Source organism: Pleurodeles waltl, chromosome 3_1 (assembly GCF_031143425.1).
Source record: "Pleurodeles waltl isolate 20211129_DDA chromosome 3_1, aPleWal1.hap1.20221129, whole genome shotgun sequence".
Classification (NCBI taxonomy): Eukaryota; Metazoa; Chordata; class Amphibia; order Caudata; family Salamandridae; genus Pleurodeles; species Pleurodeles waltl.
Genome location: NC_090440.1, coordinates 1,147,640,684 through 1,147,664,154, shown reverse-complemented (window position 1 = coordinate 1,147,664,154; position 23,471 = coordinate 1,147,640,684). Strand labels below are relative to the sequence as shown.

Genomic DNA, 23,471 nt, shown 5'->3' with positions numbered 1-23,471 from the left:
TTACATTTTTTTAGAAACCTTATGAAGTTTCTTCTTAGTCTTTAGTATCACGTCTCAGTAGAACGTATTCTCAAATTATCTAACTAAACGAATAATGTAAATGGCGAGACCATCAACGACTTAAGTTGGAGAAAGTGGGATTCTGCCAGGCATGTTTTTAGCATTTTTCCTGTGTTGTTCAATTTAAACGCTTGAATGTTTGTAAGTCCTGAGTGCTAATTTACACAAACTCAGGCGCTCACCTTTGTCTGTTAATGGCCGCAAAAACAAGGTTGCTTACAACAAACAAGATACTGCTCTCCTGGTCAGCTAAATGTTAATTAATAGTAGACAGCACCATCCGCTGATTTTCAAAACTCTGTAACAGATCACGGAACACAAGAATCATCGTCTAACACAGTAAAGCACAATGAATCAGATTGGTTGGAATAATTCTTCAGAGAATACACTGACCAGCACCAGGTACTTAAGGTCTGTCACAAACCTGGATCTTGTGGAAAAATGTATCCTTTTAAAACGCGATGAAAAGTCTGCCAACTCCTTCTTGTCTCTAGATGATCACACACGGGCAGTGACAACGCACTGGAACTCACAGAGCCCTCTAAATACATTCTCAGTTTTCCTACTACAGCTGCAGAGATTATACAGAAACGTAAAGCTACATTCTCTCTTTTTAGGGGGTATATGTGTCGAAGACTGAAACAGAAATGAAGGTCTGCGTAATGTTGTATCACGACTACATGTGAGTGAAAGGTGCTGAATCAAAATATTGAGTTTTACATATTAACTTGCACATACCTCAGTCACACAATATCGACTTGCCTTATATCATAAAGGGATGTGGATGTAGAATTCGAATCGTATTATGTACATGTACACTGAGGATTTAGTGAGAGTCAACATAAGGCCAAGGTGATATATGTGTAATCAATATTCTAACAAGCAACCAAGTGTCAACGCAGTTTATAACAGTGCAAAATTCACGAAGATTTATTGAAGATTTTGTGAGAAATTATGTGAATTATCTGTTTGTGTAACCCTAAAAATGGCTCCCAGAGATATACTTCACAAAAAACTGTTAACGTTCTATTCCTCCACATTGCCACCGAACATACAAAAGCTCTCTAAAACTTACATCTCTGCAGAGGAAAAAACGCGTACACATTTTTTACCATAAAATTATAGCACAGATACCTAGACTGCAAGACTCATGTTTCAAGGTTGTGTTTGGCTTGGCTGGGTTCTACTAGCTTGAAAATTATCTTGCCCAGCGGATCCAAATGTAGGTGCATAAAGGAAAATCGAGAACGTTAGGAAAACTGATGAAAGCCAAAACTGGGGCCAATGCAAAATTGCTGGCAGTAAAATGTGCACCGTCTTCACTTTTCCTTTCAAGGAACAGCATGGGGAGAGCCATCAAAAATGTAACCTTCTGATTCTTAAGAGTACAGATAGACCTCTGAACTATGTCCGATTACAGAATCTAAACAAGCATTTACAATGCAATGGGTCTTGCATTTGCTAGAGTTAGAGCTATTAGCGTTGTAAACTCTTAAGACCCCTCCCGCTGAACTTTAGTACCTTTAAACAAGGGGACAGGTTGGTGGGGATGGGGCTGGAGATAGGGACAGAGACGGGGGGCGGGGGTACGGGAATTACAAATAAATAATTTAAAAAAAAATGATCACAATCACGCTGTGTAAAACCTTGAATTCGCCAATGAGCGCTAGGATACACAACAGAATTAAACTGGTAGCCCTACAAAGCTCTCGATTACTGCCCAGTGAGATTGACCTGCGTAAGAAATCAAAAGAAAAAGTAGTCCAGAAACCATGCGGAAAACATTGAGCCTCGTATGTTTTCAGTAGTTGGTCGGTGCGTTCGAGGAGGGCTAAACACCGGAAAAGGAATGACATACGCATGCCTTTCACAAATGAAATCCAGCTAATTTTAGTAGGCAAGCCCACAAACCAACGAAAGTGATGGGCATGACATGGGCGTTGTTAAAAGCCCACAGAGAGATTACAACAGGCCAGAGCGCTTACGCTCTGAACCCCAAAAAGCTAAAAGGAATATGTATTCAACCAGTTTCACTACAACATTTTTGTAATAATTAGATAACTAGATATTAGTGGTCCCCATATAAAAGATTACCCATAATAATCACCTCTATGCGTCAGGTAGGGTTGCCAGCAGAAATATTTTTTAAAAAAGGCTTCTTATATTCAGAATGCCTCAACATAGCTAATACACAACAGCTTTAGCAGTAGTGACCCTGGTGCTAAGTTAATAATATTATTAGTAATAAGTCTCCCCAGTGCCACCTGATTTATCGCTCAAATATCTACTTTATATATATTTTGGAAATTATGAGGTCGGTAAATACACACATTTTTGTCTCAAATAGACATTTTTTTATTTTGGTGAACATATATTAATTCAACCACGCAAAAGCTTCTCACTGAGTTGGCAAGACTGCACACAGAAGAGCTACTAACAGGTAAGTGGGGAGTTACCAGTAGGAAATCTGGGACGTTTTTTTTGGTTTACAGAGGAATATGACAATGGAAGAAGGAAGGGTTTCATGTTCCTGAGAGGTTGCCTTGGAAGGGCTAGATAGGGATAGGTTTAGAGCTAAAAATAATGGGATACTAGGGCTACAAAAAGGAGTTCTGGTTAGGGGTAGATAAAGTTTAAGCAGTGGGTTACACTTAGGGCAATTGATACACTTAGGGTTAGGCTAGGATTTAGGGCTAGAATTAGGATTTGGAGTAAGGTTAGGTATAGGGATAGGGTTATGAGTAGAGTTATGCTGAGTCCTTGGTTTAGAGCTATGTTTAAGCTTACAGTAAGGTTTAGGATTAAAGACTGATTAGAGTTAGAATAAGGGTAAGTGTTAAGTTTAGGGTTGGGGAGTGGGCATGCACAGTCAATGTTGTGTTCTTAATGTATTGTTTATTTAGACTACAAAGTTACCTCATTGATGTGGTGATAGGGCAATACAGTGGGCTTTGATGTGGAGACAATTTGACACAGTGGATATCGATGTAGTAACAAATACCCATTTTTTAGTTTATGTTCTCAAAAGTTTGAGAGACAGTTGTTGTTACCAATAAAAATAATTGATGTTGGATGAAGGCTTTTTATCGCCTCACTAAGATTATTATTTTATAGGACTTTTAAGAAAAAAGAAGCAAGGAAAATGATACTAAACGACCCTCCAATACTAAAACCTCAGGCTCCTGTCAAGAAGCTGGGTTTTTAATGTGCTTTGAGCAGGCATATAACCTTGAGGAGGGCTTGGCCAGGAGGGGCTAAGACGAGCACACCAGCATTGAAGCATACAACATAACCTCTAGCAGGCAAAAGAAATGGGAGTTAGAGGCCAGCTTAGACAGCAATAAACCGGAACAGCAATACAGAGCAGATGAAACCAGACATTATGCTGATGAAGTACAGGATGGCAGCAGAGGATATCAAGTCTGTAAAGGGTGTGGAAGAAGACAGATCTGTGTTGTGCACCCCTTCATTCTATGCAGGGTTATCTGACACCACCCTTCAAGTCAGGTGAGTGGTGAAAAGCCAAACCTTTATAAGTGAGCTTTAGAAGGACAAGATGTGATTTTAACCAAATTAGTGCATAGCTCAAACGTAGTAGTGTATGAGTCGTGTGAATTCTCTGAGGGACTTCTCATTAAGGGCCTGATTACGACTTTGGTGGAGGGGATTACTCCGTCACAAATGTGATGGATGTGCCATCCACTGTGTTACAAGTTCCGTAGAATATAATGGAACTTGTAATACAGTGGGCGGGATATCCGTCACATTTGGGACGGAGTAATCTCGTCCGCCAAGGTTCTAATCAGGCCGTCAGTGTCTTGTCCTTCTGCTGTCCCTTCCGCTAAGGACTATTTTACCCTCTTGAGCTAACATCCTAATTCTCCATAACACCAATGTCAACAACTAACTAGATAACATTGCTATTTTCACGGCTCATCTGAGCTAACAGTCCATATGTATGCACACAGCCTTCCAAGTGTCAAAGTGGTGGCATACAGTGCTTTTAAATTTCAAGGGAGATGTGTGCTCCAGGTCTAGGCATTCCTTATAAGCTTTTAACAGCTCATGGTTTGATACAAAACTTCTGTCTGGGCACCCATCCCTGTGTCCTCGCTTGGAAATAAATTGTCCTCTTTACATGAATTGTCTTTCTCCTGGTGATTTAGATCATCAACCTCTTTCAAGTTCTAATGGTCAACTATAAAGACTAAAAACAAATGAAGTAGGAGCAAGGAAACTCAGTCTGTAAAATGTCTAACACTTAATTGCTGGAAGTTTACATTTGAGGTCTGTGTCTAACTCTTTACTCCTACATACACAATTACTTTTGTTTCCTTCCATTCTCTATATTGATCGTTACAAGTGCCAATTCTCTCACGTACAATTAGTTCTTAGGACCCAGTTGAATCTTTGATAAAAAAGGGCAGATGACAAAAAGTATTAAAATAAAAAAAATTAAAAAATATGTTTGTGCTTGACAGAACTGAGCCCCAGGTATACTTTCTGATCTGACCTTCCCAACTAGAGCTGGCTCTTGTAAAACAAAATTTCCTGAGATAAAGTGATGGACTTCCAATCCACCCTGCTTTGCCCATTCCTTGCCCTTCACTACCCACTACTCACCTAAGGTGTTCATGGTAACAACCTCACTGAAGGAGCTAGTGCCGAGTTTGTTCTGGGCTAGGACACTGAATTGGTAGGATGTCTCAGGTTCCAAAGTATCCACCAGCAGCCACGTGGGTCCAAGGGGCACGGGAAGCGAGAGCCAGTCATGAGGCCCAAACTGAGCCCTCTTCATCCTGTGCGGAGACAGATGGTGGTAAGACACATGGTTAAATATGGCAATGCTCACGCTGAGAATAACTTGGGCAGAGTAAGAAGAGGCAAAGGACATAGGAGAATAGAGTAAGAAATAATAAAGGTGAAGGGAAAGACTGATACATTAAGAAAGATTAACAGTCACACAAATATAATAGGGTAGAGTCAGTGCCTGCTATCATACTTGTGTTGTGAAGGAAACCGAAAAGGCAAAGAAAGGGAGAGCGCCAGAAATGGAGAAAGAATGAGAACATGCTTTAAGAAATGAAAGCAGGTTATGAACACAGCCAGCAACTCCTATTCAATTACATTGACTATGATGTGTGAGATTCACACGGTCTATAAAGTTGACTCATTGTGGTTGATAAAAAATAAGTGGAGAAGCTGAAATAAAAACGAGTTGGGAAACACAAAACACTCAAACAAAACTATGAAAAAGTGGTTCTGTGTAGAAATTTTGATCTAATTTCTAGATTGGTATCAACTAGCCTAGATTCTTACATATCTGATACTAGTCGTAAAAGCAAACTACAACATAATTGTAAAGAAGAAAAAGGTACCTACCCTCAGTAATGATATTTCTGGTGAATACATAATGTTTTGGAAGATTCATCAACTTCTGACTCCTTCTGAAGTATCTTTCTAGAATTCAGACAGGTCCAGAAAAGGTTTCCACAGCAATGGCCCCAGCTGTGACTCCCCTTCCAGGCATGGCAACACCAGAGTATATCAGATGTCAACTATCACACTGGTGTCAGTTTCTGAATCTTTTCTGTGCCTCATCAAGGCTTGCGGAAAAGAAACAAGAGAGGAATAATAGCGAAAAACACAGCACATAATATGTTTGCATACCTTGGGATGGTACCACTGCACTACCTCCTCGGGGGCAAGTAGGAAGTAAGGAGTCTGAGCGAAGATTATAGATCCACCACAAATGTTGTAACTGAAGTTAAACAACTTTTTCGTCTGAAGGATACATCTTCCTACAGATTCCTCACTTTGTAATTGAGCCCTAAAATCTCCCTGGGATGTAGGATGAGTAGTGTTGGTGAACCAAGGAAGCTATGCACCGCAGTTTAGGCAAAGTACACATCGCTATGCACCTGAGCATGAGGCAGCAGTGCATGGCAAAAGTGAGTAAATATCATTATGCAGGTGCTTGACAGATGGCAGCAATCTAAACACCTTTGGAGAGAGTTTAGAGGCAACCAAAGCTGTATTAGGCAGGACTGTCCTACAAAGGTTCTTTCTTTGTTTAGGTGTATCCTGTCTTAATAGAGATTGTGACACCGGACAATACGGTGCATTTGGTTGTCTCCTCATCCGTCCTTGCAGTTGCAAAGCCCACAAAGATTTGACCATCCACTCTGTTTCAAAGATTAGATTTAAAGTAATAAGACGCCTCACATCTGTGGTGTAGTCTATACTTTTGTTCTTGGGTGGATGTGGGGGAGGGAAGAAAGATGGCAGGGTATTAGACTGCACTATAAGAAACACAGAAACCACCTTTGGTAAGAAGGATGAGCAGGGTTGAACCAACTTATTCTGGTAGAAAACTGTGAAAGGTGGATAAACTGATAGGGCTTGAAGTTTTCCATTGCTCAGAGTGGGACATATTGCCACAGACAAACCAGTCTTCTGTATAAGACGGTGGATAGTGAAATTGTGCATCTGGTAGAACAGAGAAGCCATCAAGAAAATTTAAAAATGCAAATCCCACAGAGAAACATTGAGTAGGGTGGGAGGAAACAAGTAAATCAAGACCTTCAGAAAACACACCACTAATGGCAATTGAGAACAAGAAAGGTTCATCAGGCAGTCACATGAAAGTACATAGGGCCACAAGATAGTACCTTAATGAACAAGAGATAATGAATATTGCAAGACACTGAAAAGGCATGATTTAAAGGTGTCAATACCAAATGGCACCACTGAATGAATTTAGTTCAGCAAAATGCATGGATGAATTTAGTAGCAGACTTACTGGCTATCAAGTTGTTGCCTGTGACCTCATCAGGCAAAAGGAGTAACTGGCACCGCTTAAAATAATCTCCACATATGCAGCTGTGGGGTGTGGGATTTTGATTTCAGTACCTGACCACCCTACTGCAAGAGAAGGTCCGATCAGCAGTGGGAAGAAAAAGGTGGCCCAGTGCTTAGAGCTGTTGAAATGGGATCCAAGTCACTTTATAAGGATTGTATCCAGTACCACAATTAAGGTCTGTCTCTTTGTAAGAGAAAGGCATGGTTTTTGGTCATTGATGGTATATCCCAGATCATGGCAAGACTCAATGACCACTGAAGGTGTTACTTGACCAGGTCCCGGGGCTCCAAGTACAGGAATACATGGTCTCTCTGCAACCATGATGAAGCTGCCACAACCGCAAACAATTTCATAAAGATTTGTGGAGAGACTGTCATGCCTAACTGTAGAGCAATGAACTGATAGTTCTGAGATCCACCATGAACCTGTGGTAACACCTGTGGGTTGGAAGACTTGGAAGATAGAAAAAGGACCTGATAGGACTTTTATTCCCCCAGTGGGCTGGCGCACCTGGAGGCCAGTTCTAAAAACCGAGTGACACTGCTGGTGCCTCTGTCACTTTCCCCATCTCCCCGAGATTGACTGCAGCAGGCACAGGGAGGCTTCAAGAGAGAGAGGAAGAGAGGGAGGGAGATAGAGAGAGAAAGTGATCAGAGAGAGAAGAGATTTAGAGAGAGAATGGATAGATGGATGGAAAGAAAGATCATGTCAAAAGACAAAGGGAGCTGGACCAGTTTGAGCATTTTTGCCAGGGTTGCTTCTGGTTCCCCAATCCAGCCCTAGATGGAACTTGACGTCTTGAGAATCCTGGGATGCAAAGCAGTATGCTGCATTCAGAGCCAATAATATGTGGCTCAGGGACAACATTTTCAATGTTTCCTCTTGAAAGAACACTTTCAGAAATTGAATATTCAGTGGTGGTTTCAAACCACCATATTTTCTGGGGACTAAAAAGTAAAGGGAAAATAATTCTGTGTCCCTTTCTTCGAAGAGCACAATCTCTGTAGTCCCTTTGATTATCAGGGCAATGATATCTGCTTCTAAAACTCTGATGTGTGGCAGATAGCATGTCCCTGTTGAGGGTGGGGGCGGGGCAGGGCATGGGGGAGGGGTTGAGAGAAAGAGAGAGGGGAAATTCAGAGTATAGGTCTTGCAGATTGGCTCAATGCCCCAGCAAGTGATCACAGTCATCCTCCAAGTGGTGGAAAAACGTGAAACTGTTACCCCATCTGATAATGATAATAAGGGGTAGTCAGGGAGGCACTGAGGCAGCAGAGCAGATACATGATGGTGAGGACTGCATCAGCTCTTGGAGCTGTGCCCAAGATCCATTTCTTCCCTAAAAGGAGTGGTATAATTACTGTGGTTGTCTCCGGTAGTACTGCACCACCTGGAATATCCTTCTTATATTTGTGGTGAAAATTACATGCTGGGTAGGACTAGTCCAATAAATAAGCTGCAACTGTTCTTAAAGTGTTCCAGGGAGAAGTCTGCTTTCTCATCACAGCTGCAAGCCATGGACGAGTACATCAATGAATGTGGTTTGGGTATCTCTGGAGAATCTACCAGAAAGCATCAAAGTGTGTCAATGCAACATAACAGCTGTAAACACAGATCTAGCAACAGTGTCTGTAGAGTCCAGGATGCACTTCAAGATATATTTTGATGCATCCAATCCATTACTTTTCAGGCTGCCTGCCAAGCTGACCAATGTAAATTTCACCAATTCCCAAAAGGCATGATCTTTTTGGCCCAGGAGGCAGGTGGCATTAGCACTATGGAAGGACAGGCTGCCGGAATCAAAGATTTTATGTACCAAAGAGACAAGTTTTGTTTTCTCCCTATCAGGAGACATCATAAGGAAGATAATGGAGTTTTGCTACGAGGAAGTCATTTAAACACCAAGACTTTCGGGTGACAGGTAAAAAGAACAAAAAAATTAGGTCACCCAGAGCAGTGCTAGGACATATGGCAATCTGTCAGTGAACCGCATGGCCTGACAAGGGTCTCTTTCTCTCTAATGCAGCCATGACAGGTTTCAAGACGCTTTCAATGAATGAAAGCAAGGGCTCTGTGACTGAGTAGGAAGAGTTGTGAAATAGCAGACAAAACGTTGGACTTCACCCCCACAAAGGGCACAGTGAATTGTAAAGATTGAGCTCCTTCACGTACGACAGTCGTAAACAAGAAACTTCCCTTGAAGCAGGACCAGACAGCTAAGAGATGCCACCTACGCGTGAAGTGTCCTGGCCACTCACAAATTATAGGCTGAAATATAAGCCAGCATCAGCATCACAAATGGAAAAGAGGTTAGCAGAGCATGAATCTTCCTTTATACGGCTAGAATTTGTTTTTGTTATTTTAAATCGGGCTATGCAAGGTCAGAGCTGAAAATCTCCTCAAGTCTTTGAGTCCTGGGTGGTGTTCTGCCAAGAGAACACTGTTAAAGTTCATCTTAAGTTTTTTCTTCCTATGTCGCCACCTCTGAAAGCTGCATCCTAGTCACCTCTGTTTGAGGCACTTGCACCAAATGGGTATCCAAACAAATGAGGATGGGGCCTTTGTAGACTTCTACACTTCTCTTTAGACCCCAGTGCCCACAGAAGTGTGGTACTGGGAGGAGCCAGGGCTGGAGCTGTCAGAGTTGTCAAGCCTGAAGGAATGTGAATGTGCTCCTCATTGTTGGGGATGGGGGCATACGGAGGACAGAACTGAACCAGTGTACCACACCAGCAGACCTTAACTTGCAGGGGGAACTGATGGGTCCATATTCTTGGTCTCATCCTTTTGAAAGTAGGAATCTACTCCAAAGACAAGGAAACGTTCAACATTTGGGATTTGAGTTGAGACTTTGAGCAGGATAGTTTTCTCAAGGAAGAAGAGTACTTCCCTTCCCAACAGCGTTTTGTGTGATTTTGTTAAGACCGTTTTAGCAGCTCAACCCTAACAAGTACCTTACCTGTGGGCACAAAAGATCACTTGATTGTTTCACTGCAGACATAGCTAAAAGCAGGTTCATCTCCCACTCCCCAATGCTTTGTGGTGCCTGTGACACAAGGATCGTAGGCCACAACTCTGATAAAAGGACCACATGCAGTTGTAATGGGATCAAAAACAGACATCTTCTTGTGGCACCTGCAGACTTGAAATCTGCAACTTTTAGAGAAGCCATTTGAACTAATCACTGTTAAATATTGGAAATTTCATTGGTGGGACTGAAGGCACTCCGGACAAAAATCCATGAGGAGCAGAAAAACAGTTATGGACACAAGCATGTTAACTTGTCCGAAAAGTGGAGATGTAGCTGTGGCCCATGTGGTGGCACTGGAAGTGACGGATAGGGAACAGCTTTTCTAGATCAGTATGAAATCTGGAAAAAGAATTACCAAGGTGAGAAATTTTCCATCAATCAGAAGAATAAATCGCTTAGCTGAAATCCTAGTTCTCTTCCAGGGGAATCCTTATCAAAGTCATAAGCACTGAATAGTCCTGCCCACTTCTTTTAAATTATATGAGCAAGTTACTTATCTTCAGTAACGCTTTTTCTGGGAGATACAGTATCTACTTGTGGATTAATCACCTTATGAATATCCCCATGCGCCAGATTTCGATGGAAACGTTTCTCCATAGCTCTCCATGTCGACAAGGACGTCACAATAGCACAGCTCCGTACGCGACTCCGTCTAACATCATTGGAGCCATAAAAAATCCTCGCCGGAGTGCTCAATTCAGTTTCACCCACTTTTTTTTTAGCCTTCGAGGCGAAAGAGTGAACACCAACTTATATATATATATATATACACACCATATATTATTATTATATATAAATAGATATCTTCTTGGTATATTCAGACAGGCAACGGGGAGGTGGGGGAGTCAGTGAGGAATCCACAGGTGGATACTGTATCCACCATAAAAAGCATTACTGAAGGTAAGCAACTTGTTATTCTGATGGATACATCTACCTGTGGATTCCTCACCTTATGAATAGAGTCCCAAAGCAGTGCTGCACTCGGAGGAGGGTGCCTGTCTGGTACACCAAGAAATCCTGTAACACTGAACGGACAAAGTGACCATCCCTCCTCACTTCTGAGTGCAAACAGTAATGTTATGCGAAAGTGTGGAAGGAAGCATAAGTTGACGCTTTGCAAATGTCAATAACAGGTACACCTTTAGCCAAAGCAGAAGTAGAAGACTTAATCCTGGGGGAATGAGCTCTGATACCCTTAAATGGCTCCTTCTTTGCCAAGGCATAGCAGATCTTTATGCAGAGGATGACCCACCAAGGAAAATGTCCTTTTGTCTACAGCTTTGCCCTTCATTTTGCCAATGAAACGTGGTAAAAGGGGTGTTTAACATTTAAGGCTTGCAACTCACTACCACGCCTAGCCGATGTGATAGCCACAAGTGACAGAGGGCAAAAACTGTCTTTATTGTAGGGAGCCTCATCGGGCAACTATGTAAAGGTTCAAACGGCGTACCCATCAGGAATGCTAGAACTAAATTAAGGTCTCACTGAGGCAAAATGAACAGAGTGGGAGGATACATATTAGTAAGCCTTTTAAGAAAGCTTAACACTATGGGGATTTAAACAGGGAGGGTTGATCTGGTAAACAAATAGAAGCTGACAGAGCAGACAAATAGCCTTTCACTGTCACAATTGCACAACCTTGCTGGGCTACTGATAGTGCAAACTCTAAAACATTCAATAACTGGGCTCCTAATGGGTCAATATGATGCTCTTCACACCATTTAGCAAACGTAGCCCACCTGCCAGCATAAACAGCTTTGGTTGGGTACCGCCTAGCCAGCAGAATAATATCCACCACATCAGAAGAATGAGAAAAATCACTCAGGTTGCCCCGTTCAATCTCCAGGCATGTAGGTGCAGGCTCTGGAGCTGGGGGTGTAGAACATGCTCCTGTGACTGGGAGAGGAAGTCTGCCCTGTGAGGGAGACGGAGCAGAGGGCCCAGTGAAAGTTGAAGAAGGTCTGTATACCACACCCTTTGTGGCCAATCCGGGGCTAATAATATGCTTGGGCCTGATTTGGGGAATACTCCTCAGAACTCGAGAAATCAAGGGTCTGGGGGAAAATGCGTAAAGTAACTGGCTGGTCCAGTAAAACTGAAAAACGCCCTCAATATTCCCTGCATCGGATACTGGAGGGAGCAGAACAATGGGCAGTGCGTGTTCTTGTGAGTGGCAAACAGGTCTATCTGAGGCATCTCCCATGACTGGAAGACGTGAAGTACCACCTCAGGATGGAGACAGCACTTGTGGTCTGCCGAAAAGTGCTAAGACTGTCTGCATGCACGTTCAAATCTCCGGCCAAATGGTTTTCTACTATGCAAATCCGATGGTCCTGAGCCCAGGATCAGAGACGTAGAGCCTCTCTGCAGAGAAAATACAACCCTATTCCTCCCTGTTTGTTGATGTACCACATTGCGGTAGTGTTGTCTGTCAAGACTTGTACTGACTGACCATGAATAGAAGGAAGAAAGGCCCTGAGAGCCAGATGTATCACCAGCAGTTCTAACAGATTGATGTGAAGCATCTGTTCCTCTGGAGACCCAAGACCCTTGATCTCCAGGTCCTCTAGATGAGCTCCTACCCTAGAGTGGAGGCATCAGTGATCACTGTGGCCACCAGAGGTGGAGGGCAAAACAGCTTTCCTTGTGACAGATTGCCATCTATACCCTACCACTGAAAATCCGCTGCAGTGTCTCCGGAGATCTTGACTGATTCCTTGAAATCTCCGTTGTGTTGAAAACACTGCCTGCGGAGGCACCACTGGAGGGCCTTCATGTGCCAAAGTGCATGGGTGGCCAACAGAATACAGGAAGCGAACGGACTAAGAAGGTGTAGGACATTTAGGACTGGAACAACCACTTCATTCCGAAACATAAGAATCATAGCCTAAATGTCCTGGATACTCTAAGGACAAGGGTAGGCACGAGTCACTGTGGTGTCCAGTACTGCCCCTATGAACAGGACACACTGAGAGGGTTCCAGGTGAGACTTGGGCACATTGATGGAAACCTGAATTGTACAACAGGTTAGTTGTCAACTGCAAGTGGTGCAACCCCATCTCTGAAAACTTTGCTTTGAACAGTCAATCATCCAAGTAAGGGAATACCGGTATTCCCCACCTTCTGTGGTGTGCTGCAACCACTGCCATCACCTTTGTGAAGACTTGAGGTGCGGAAGTCAGGCCAAATGGAAGGACAGTAAACTGACAGTGTTGCAACCCGGCCATGAACCAGAGATACTTTCTGTCCAACTGCAGAACTGGGATTTAAAAATACACATCCTACAAGTCGATGGAAACCATCCAGTCTTCCCTATATAGCGCAAGAAGAACCTGAGCTAGGGTCAGCATTTTGAATTTTTCCTGCTTGAGGAACAAATTTGAAGTCCCTAGGTCCAGAATTGGACGTAAATGCCCATCCTTTTTGGGAATCAGGAAATATCTTGATAACATTCCTGACCCCTTTCCTGCTCCAGAACTAACTCTACTGCACCCTTTGAAAGTAGGGTATGGACTTCCTGATGGAGCAAAAGCAGATTCTCCTGAATAACTGTGTTGTGGTGGAAAGGAAAGAGGAAAATCTTGGAAGGGTATGGCATATCCCTTTTCGACAGTTCTCAACACCCAACTGGCCGATGTTATGGACTTCCACTGTCATCGATAATAAATTAGCCTCCCTCCCACAGGTAAAGCTTGCTCCAAGATGGCAGAACTAGGGCTGATTTCCTGCAACACTGCCTGGGGAGGTGGAAGAGGAGGAGGAGGAAGGCTAATGGGCTGCATCTCACTGCCTTGCCCTGCCACGCCTTCTGTAGGACCTATACAGGGGATTGGCTGTCTGCTGCTGCTATTGCCTCCCACGAAAGGGGTAGCTCAGTACAAATCCACAGAACCTTTGCAGCGGTCTGTAGCCTGAGGAGAGAGACTGAAGGCCCAATGATTTAGCTGTTGTCTTGCTCTCTTTAAATCATTCCAGGGCCAAATCTGCTTTAGCCCCAAACAACCTGGATCCATCAAAGGGCAAATCCACTAGAGTATTCTGTACTTCAGGGGAAAAAACAGAGCCCCTCAACCAGGCATGCCTTCTTGTGACAAGTGATGTTCCCATTTCCCTGGCTATAGAGTAAGGAGTATCCTGACCCGACTGTATGACTTCCTTTGCTGCAGCCTGGTTGTCATTTAACAACCCAGCAAAATGCCTATGCAAGTCCTCTGGCAGCTTGGGAAGGACTGATCTGGCTGAGTCCACCAGGGCATGGATATATCGACTCAGTGGACCAACTTATGGCCTTTGATTTACGCACCCGTCAGTACAGGGAGTCAAGTGGGGGGGGGATTAGACTTACACTGAAATCAGTTTGTGGTTGCCCGACTGCTACCCAGGGTAGTTCAAATTCTCTTCAGGGTAATGATTCATCTATGACTGCAAAAATTCCCTGTTTGCTGTCAAATCCTGTATGACTAGCTACTGATCGGGTAGTACCTGTGGGGACCTGTTCTGGGTTTGTGCATACAGATGAGAGTAATAGGGTGGAGTCTCCTAGGATTTGTGATAGGGAAACAGACTGGAGGGAGCCTGGTTGTTCGACCCTTGGAATTGAGTCAAGTAATCATGAACTAACCCTAATGACCTGGAACTTAGCCGGCCTCAATAAGAAACTGGCCGATCCAGAATGGATTATGTATATTAACAATCAGGACATTTGCCTGTTTCAGGAAACCTGGACTGAGGGTGAAATCAATATAGATGGGTTTCTTTCATTTAGTATCCCTGCGCAACCATCAGAGAAGGGCTCAGGCCGTGCCAAGGGAGGCCTGTTAATACTTTTAAACAAGAAATTGCAGTGTGAACACATGATATTAGATATTGATTGTGTTGATTTAATGGGCATATTCGTTTCAGCAGAACTTTAACATCATTGTTATTAATGTCTATGCTCGGTCTGTCTCATATGGGGTTGAATCACAGGCCCTAGTTGCATTGTACGAATTTTTAGACACCATACAATCTTAATTTTTTTAAATTATAGCAGGTGATTTGAACTGCACATTTGAGCCTTCTGTCCTGCTTAGCGGTGTAATAGATGAAGAGGACGAACTCCGGGGAATCCCACATATAACTAATTCTCTGCATTGTTCTCGCTCTTGTGTGGCTTCCCAACTGGCCTCCTTTTGTTTAAAGTAGGGACTCAGGGCTTGTAATGGTCGTACACCTTCTGACTTAAACCTCACGCCGACATTTAAACGAGGTATGTCCACAAGTGTTATTGAGTATTTTTTGGTGGACGTTAGGTTGTGGCCTCTTCTGAGGGATATGAGGGTGGATGGGAGATGCGAGAGCGATCATTTCCACCTGATTCTCACTCTCGCAGGGGAGATGTCTAGGAGAACATTCAATAATCAATACACAGTGGTTCCATCCCCACACCTGAGGAATAACTCTACTAGGGTTGGTTGGCCAAAGGTGATGTCTAACCCCCATTTGATAGGAGGGATTTATCAATTATTTACAGATAACCTAGCTGCTTATGAAGGACAGGATGCTAATAATATCCCAATACTTAGCATACATGATAGTCTGGCCATGGAATTGCAGAGCTTCTTTTACAAAAAGGTTGGTTCTAGGCCTCGCAGTGGAAAAAAGGCCAGCAATGGATGGTTTGATGAGACCTGTTCAATGGCAAAGTCTGATTTAAAAACAGCTATTATGACTGGTTGCTTGGGGGAGATTCAACAAACCAGACCCATGTACAAGGAGTCTATCTTACTAGCAAAAAGATCATGGGAAGATTCTATATGGCAGGAATTACTAGATGCCTCAAAAGCAAATAACAATATGTAATTCTGGGAACTGCTGTCCAAAAGACAGAGAGGGGGTAAGAATGCTATTAGGAATCATATACAACCTGAAAGTTGGGTTGATCATTTCTCCCAACTTTATGCTGTACCTCTTGATGTTTTGGCGCATGATCCAGATGCTGGAGATCACGTTCTTTTACCAAGGTCCACTATGAATTTTAGTTTTGATTCACCTGGGGAGGGAGTTAGCGCCCCCGGGGATTATATTATTTTTTCTATGGAAGAAACCCTTCATGCAATCAATTCATTAAAACCTGGAAAAGCTCCCGGCCCGGATAAGTTACCAGGAGATCTTTATAGATCTGAGCCAATTATATGGTCCTGGTATATAAATTTTATGTCGAATAGAATTGCTGCAGGGGGTCAAATTCCAGGTACGTGGAAAGGGGCTGAAATCATTCCTATTTATCAAAAGGGTAATGCAAACCTCCCAACTAATTATAGACCGATCAGCCTCACTGACAACATACAAAAAGGTTTTGCCAAACAACCTCTTAGGGAGGCTAACTAGCTGGGTCCGAGATCATCAGATTCTTTCTTCACTTCAGGCATGGTTCCACCCAAAAACCAGTACGGCAGATCAGGTTTTTAGGCTGACTATTCTATACTGGAAATATGTAGTCCTCGCCAAGCAACATTTATATGTTGTTTTTGTAGATCTACGATCAGCTTTTGATTTGGTCCCAAGAGAAAAACTGTGGGAAGTGTTGCATAGATTGGGAACCCCATCCAACACATTACAATTGTTAAAGCGACTGCATGAAAATACATTTGCGCAATTGCGCCCGGGCAATAAAGGTGAGCTGACTGAAAGAATCCCCATCTTAAGGGGAGTACGTCAAGGCTGTGTGTTGGCTCCACTATTATTTACCTTATTTATTAATGAGGTGGTTCAGACCTTGATTTCCTGCCAGAACGATGACCCTTCCCTGAATGCACAGAAAATTCCTATTCTTCTCTCTGCTGATGACTCACTTCTAATCTCAAAGACACCGATGGATCTACAAATCCTTGTCGATAGATTCAATTAATTCTGTAGGGAATATGGGCTGGAGGTGAACATTAGCAAAACCAAATTGATGGTGTTTAGCTCGAGTCCCGGTAAAAGATGCATTATTAAATTGGATGGAGTTCCTTTGAGCATGGTTAGCTCAATAGATTATTTGGGTGTGAGGTTGACCAGCAAATTAAATTGGGAGGACCAGATTAGTAAAAGTGCAGGGCTACTACACCACAGAACAGCATCTATCCTGCGCTTTTACAAAAGTTCCACAACAGAATCAGTGGCTCCAGCGGTTAAGATCTATATGGCTAAGGCGCAGGGAGCTGCTGTCTATGGTGCAGAGGTATGGGGATCCTCTAAGTTCCTATAAGTTAACTGCGGGAGAAAACAATTTTGCGAGGGCTTTGATAGCGTGCCCCCGAAGTACACCACTGATCCCAATGTTTCTTGATTTGGGGCTAAACCAAGTAGCTGATTTAATTTCCCTAAGACCTCTATTATATTGGATAAGGATTTGGACCACCCTGAATTGGATTTATACAAAGCATCATTGCTTGACCTGCTAAAGAGACCAAATGCAGCTATTATTCCTTGGATTAAATATGTGTCCAATTGGTTTTGTATCTTGGGGTTCGGAGATTATTGGGAGAATCCCCAAAAATTAGTGAAATCCCATAAAACTGCTTTGAAATCAGCTTACTGGTCCAATGTATGGAACAATTATATTTGTTGTAAATCTCATGGTCGATTAGCTAATCTTTTTATTGATTTTAAGTGGTTTCCGCAGTATGAATCCTATTTAGATATTATACCAGATTTACAGGGCAAAGGTTTATGTGCTAGATTCCGTTTTGGGTCCTTACCAATGTTGTCTTTAACTTGCAACTGGGGGCCAATCACTACTTCAAATATATGTCCGGCTTGTGGCGGTGCCCCAGAAACAGTTGAACATTTTATGTTTTTTTTGCCCTACATATTTTATTCCACAGTCAAAATGGATTCGAAAAACCTGTTGGGAAATGGGGCTGAAAAATTGCAGTATAGCAATAAGGGTTTTAAAAAGCCATAGATCAAATTAATTAATTTTAGCAGTCAGCAAGTTTTTAGTGGCAGCATGGCATATACGTGATCACCATTTTAATCAAGGACCCATGAAGCGTGCCCAGGCAGGATTTTAGATGAATAGTTTGATATCACATGTATGTATTTATTTATGTGTCTTTTTATAAAATTATTTAATTATTGTACAGATTATAAAATGAGATGAAATTTTTCTTTTAATGTATGTGATGCTTTGATGGTTAATTGACCGAATAAAGCTTGATTTGATTTGATTTGACTCAGTGAACAAGTGCCATTAACTAACATCAGTGCCATACTACCAGACTAAAACAGTTTCTTTGCAGTCTGTTCAATTCACTTTGATTCCCTGTCAGCCGGAGATGATGGAAAAGATCTAAGGACTGCTCTAGAAGTGCCTGAAGCCTGCACCCCGAACTCTCAGGTGTTGGATGGTGGCTCAAGAATACAGGATCACTTGGTGCAGTCTTATATCTCCTGGCAATCGATCTCAACACTGCTTGACTCAACAAAGACTTCTGCCAGATTTCCAATACTGGCTCTGTCAAAGCTGCATTAAACGGCAATAAGGGCTCTGAGGTGGAAATAGAAGCATGCAGACTCTCCATCAATAAATTTGATTTCATCTCAGATGAAGGGAAAGATAAGTCCAATATATCAGCCGCATTACGAATGACTGCATGATACGATGTCACCTCAGGTGGAGAAAACCCCTGTGGGGACAATAACTCCCACTCTGGGGAAGTGTCGAAACCACTAGCCACCTCAATTCCCTCAAAGTTCTGATCTGGGGAGATAACTTTGCCTTCTTCCAGGTCTGGATCCTGTGGAGAGGCTAAATATTGCTGTTCCTCCGGAAGAGTTTCTCTTCTGGACCTGAGTCTCGAGTCCAGTAACAGCATTGGAAGACCGTTTACTGGTGACATTGGCACCAGTGATTTGGATACTGGATACTGGAGATACAGCACCAACTGGGGCTGGAGTCGAATGACGCAACGTCAGCTGAGACCTCTCCAACATTGGTGTGGCTGCCACTGGCGCAGATGATTCCTGCTGAGTGGCAGAGAGTGAAAGAGACATCTTCCTCTCCACCGGTGAAGGTCAGGGTAACTGGGCCATCAGTAAGAAGGGAAGTAACAGGGCCTGCTGGTACGGTACCGGGAATCCTCCCAAGGAGAAGGGTATCGGACCCCTGGGAGCAGCCGGCGCACCTGAGGGAGTCATGGCCCAGCTGAAGATGCCATACACTGCGTTCAGAAAATGGGTTGGATCCACCCCAGGAGCTGGAAAAGATGGAAATTCTCGCTCCTGCTGTTGAGGCTGAGAAGGGCCTGAAGTCGGTGGTATCACTTCTGGCTCCAGATGAGAGGGGGTCACCAGAGTGAACTTCTGTACTGGATTCACCGGTGACACCTGGATCTTCACCAACAACAGCCTCAGAGAACCTTCAGCTGACTTCAGAGAAGGCGAATGTGGCTGCGGAGTCCCATCTCTAGAGGACAGGCACTGAGGACCGTGGCGCAGTTTCTACTTATGACCTTGACGAGTGCCTAGATGGTGACTCCGAAAGAGGCCGGGACATACAACGACTCTTCCTCTTGTCTTTCACCAAGAAAAGCTTTGCCTTTCTATCCTGCAAGGCTTTGAGAGTCATGCTGTAACACGACAAACACTTCCCGACATCGTGGTCAGAGCTCAAGCACCAAAGACAGTCCACATGTGGGACAGTAACCCACATCTGATCTCCGCATTCCCTACATGGCTTAAAGCCTGACTTCTTTGGATAAGATATTGCCGCTAGCAGGAAAAAAAAAATCTAAATTACCTTTGATACAGTGTATCACCAATGGAAAGAAGAAGAAAATCATTACGCTTCGTCATCATCGAGCTATGGAGAAAAATTTCTGTTGAAAGCTGGGAGATGTATCGGACAGAAATATATATATATATATATATATATATATATATATATATATATATATATATATCATTGTCACCTCCTGCTCCGTAAGGGGCCAAAGACCCTGCAGGGCGGCCTGGGTTACTGGGGAGAAGCATCCCACACAAAATATCTCCCAAACACGAAAAGCCCAGGCACCAGTCCGTGTTAAAATCCAAGCATTTAATAGCATTTCTGAGCAGCAAGACAAAAATGCTGCATTGGGTCCCAGGAGCCAATGATGAAGTGCGCCGGCGGAGATGATACGCACCGCCGCGGACGTCACTGCCGCGGACGTGACCACCATTTTCTGTCTGTTCAGTCACTCGATACCTGATCTTCGACAGGAGAGGACCTACACTGCAAGTGCTGCTGTGACCTCGGTCTGGAAGAGACAATGGCTGCTGCGTCTGGGGAAAGGGCCCCTGCCTTCACTGCTCAGGAGTTGGAGAAGCTAGTCGACAGGGTCCTCCTCCAGTACACGCTACTCTACGGTCCTCCAGACCAACAGGTAAGTACACAGGGAGCATGTTGTATGGGCTATGCTGGGTGGAGAGGGCTGGATGTCAGTAGGAAGGTGGCAGAGTTCAGCGACCATGAAGGACTGTGAATGCATGTGCCACATGGCAAGGGTAGGGATGGGGGCCACTCACTTCGACAGTGCAGTTGGTAATGACTTCTCGTCTTCCCCTGTACATGTCATGTAGGTCAGCGCCCACCAGAAGAAGGACATTTGGCGTGCCATCGCCAAGGACGTCCGGACCCTGGGGGTCCACCAGAGACGGGGCACCCACTGCCGGAAAAGATGGGAGGACATTCGCCGCTGGAGCAAGAAGACGGCGGAGGCTCAGCTGGGGATGGCCTCCCAACGTGGGAGGGGTGCCCGTCGCCCCATGACCCCCCTGATGTTCCGGATCCTGGCGGTGGCCTACCAGGAGTTGGATGGGCGCTTGAGGGCTTCACAGCAACCACAAGGGGGTGAGTACACTCTCATTCTGCGGACTTTGCGCGCAGTGGAGGGGTCTGGGTGGGGAGGAGGGCTGTGGGTTTCCCTAGGCCAGGGCGAGTGACGTAGGCTAGGCCCCTCCGGAATGCAGGCCATGTGGCACTCCACCCCACTCCACCTCTGTAGAGTGCCAAGTACAGGTATACATGCCCCTGTGTCATCTATGTGTGCAGATGTCCACCATAGCCATGTAGGCCAGATCCCAGGAATTGCATCTGTAGAGGCCAAGAGCACGGCGTAGTGCAGCGGGCTGCTGTGTCTGTATTGTCCGCCAACGGTAGCAGTAAGCCATGCACTCAACCTGTCTTTGTTCTGTCGCCCCCCCCCCCCCTTTTTGTGCTCTCCCTGTTCTTTTGTGCATCAGCATCATCAGGCGGAGGTACAGTGGCACCGGAGCACGAGGGAGCTGCATCCCACATGGCCATGGAGGGCCACACCACAGACTCTGAATACACCAGTGGGACGGAGGGCGAGGGGAGCTTCACGTCGGTCACCGGATCACCAAACAGCGACACAGACTCGTCCGCCGATGGGAGCTCCCTTGTGGTGGCGGCACCATCTCTGCCCCCCACTTCTACAGGTACAGCCGCCACCCCCCTCCCAGCACCGCCCTCCCAGCAGCCCCTCAGCCTTCGCTCCGTGCCCGCTCACCCAGGAGGGGGGGCATCACCTTCGCCCCAGGCACCTCAGCCCCTGCCCCAGTCACCCCTGCTGCCCTCAGTGAGGAGGCCATTGACCTCCTCAGGTCACTCACTGTTGGGTAGTCTACCATTATGAATGCCATCCAGGGTGTAGAAAGGGAGTTGCAACACGGTAATGCATTCCTGGAGGGCATTCATTCTGGACAGGCTGCCCTTCATCGAACCCTGCAATCTCTGGCCTCAGCACTGATGGCAGCCATTGTCCCTGTCTCTAGCCTCCCCCCTCCAACTTCCTCCACCCAGACCCAGTCCCCTGTACCCCAGCCTATCCCAAGCACACCATCAGACAAGCATGCACACACTTCAACACACAAAAGTAGCTCAGGCAAACATAAGCACCACACAACCCACAGGCACTCACACAAGCATCACCCACATACAGACACAGCAACATCCACTGCCTTCACTGTGTCCCCCTCCTCGTCGTCTCCCTCCTCCCTCCCAGTTTCGTCTACACTCTCACCTGCATGCACTACATCTACAGGCACCAGGACTCGCACCAGAACACCCAGCACCACACCCCGCTCACCTGCACTCACCACCCCCACTACCATTTACACGTCCCCTGTGTCCACTCCCAGTGTGTCTGTGACGCCCCCTCCCAAAGTACACAAACGTGTGCACCCACACACCCAACATCCATCGACCTCACGACAGCCTCCAGTACCTGCACCTGCACCCAAATCACCTAAAGTTACACCTCCTACAACCACCTCCTCTTCCTCCACTCCCAGACCCCCTCCAGCTACCCATCCCAGTGTTCGTCAGAAACTCTTCCTCAGCAACGTTGACCTCTTTCCCACCACCCCCACCTCTCCAATTCATAGGTCCCGTAGTAGCACCTCAGCCAAAAAAAGTCCGGTACCAGTGGTGCGTGTTAAAGGTCTGTGGAGTGCACCGGCCACCAGAACAGCCAGTGTGACACGGAGCCAAAGCACTGCCAGTCCACCCCCTGTAAAGCACCTTAAGTTGGAAAGTGGCCGACGGGAGAGGGTGAAGACTCCTGCCGGCAAAACAGCTCACAAGGGTCCCGGGGGGAGTGCCGAGTCAGCTGTGACTCCTCCCAAGGTGGTGAAGGGGCAGAAGAAGTCTCCAAAGTCTGGTAAGAGCAGCACGGCGGAGAAGGGCGCCATCCTCCCCGGCGGCCGGGACACCACTGGCAGCACTGTCGTCACTGGTCCGAAGACCACCGCCAGAGCCAGTGCCCTGGAGGGCAGCAGTATCGTCACTGGTCCGGAGACCACCGCCAGAGTCAGTGCCCTGGAGGGCAGCAGTATCGTCACTGGTCCGGAGACCACCGCCAGAGTCAGGGCCCTGGAGGACAGCAGTATCGTCACTGGTCCGGAGACCACCGCCAGAGTCAGTGCCCTGGAGTGCAGCAGTATCGTCACTGGTCCGGAGACCACCGCCAGAGTCAGTGCCCTGGAGTGCAGCAGTATCGTCACTGGTCCGGAGACCACCGCCAGAGTCAGTGCCCTGGAGGGCAGCAGTATCGTCACTGGTCCGGAGACCACCACCAGAGTCAGTGCCCTGGAGGGCAGCAGTATCGTCACTGGTCCGGAGACCACCGCCAGAGTGCCCCGGCAGCCACAGCCCCGCTGGGCACTGAGGGACCGTAATGCCACACACCGCTGCACAGGTCAGAGACAACAAAGGCAAGCACCGCTGAACAGGGCAAAGACCGCCATGGTGAAGACCGCTGAACAGGGCAAAGAACGCCATGGTGAAGACCGCTGAACAGGGCAAATCACCGCTGAACAGGGCAAAGACCGCCATGGCAAAGCACCGCTGAACAGGCCAAAGACCACCATGGTGAAGACCGCTGAACAGGGCAAAGACCGCCAAATCAAGCATCGTTAGCCCATGTGCAGCTGGGACAGTGATGGAACTGGGACCGTCACGGGGAGCGTGATGCACTCTGGGCACCAGTC

General features: G+C 45.6%; 1 protein-coding gene across 1 annotated transcript in view; it reads right to left on the bottom strand.

Annotated features, from left to right (window-relative positions):
• The window catches only part of IGSF9B (immunoglobulin superfamily member 9B), a 1,080,599-nt gene that overhangs the window by 399,535 nt on the left and 657,593 nt on the right, over nucleotides 1-23,471 (bottom strand). Inside the window, exon 13 of the mRNA XM_069224455.1 lies at nucleotides 4,684-4,859. Within this exon, the coding sequence (XP_069080556.1) occupies nucleotides 4,684-4,859 (176 nt within the window). The remainder of the gene's footprint in view (nucleotides 1-4,683; nucleotides 4,860-23,471) is intronic.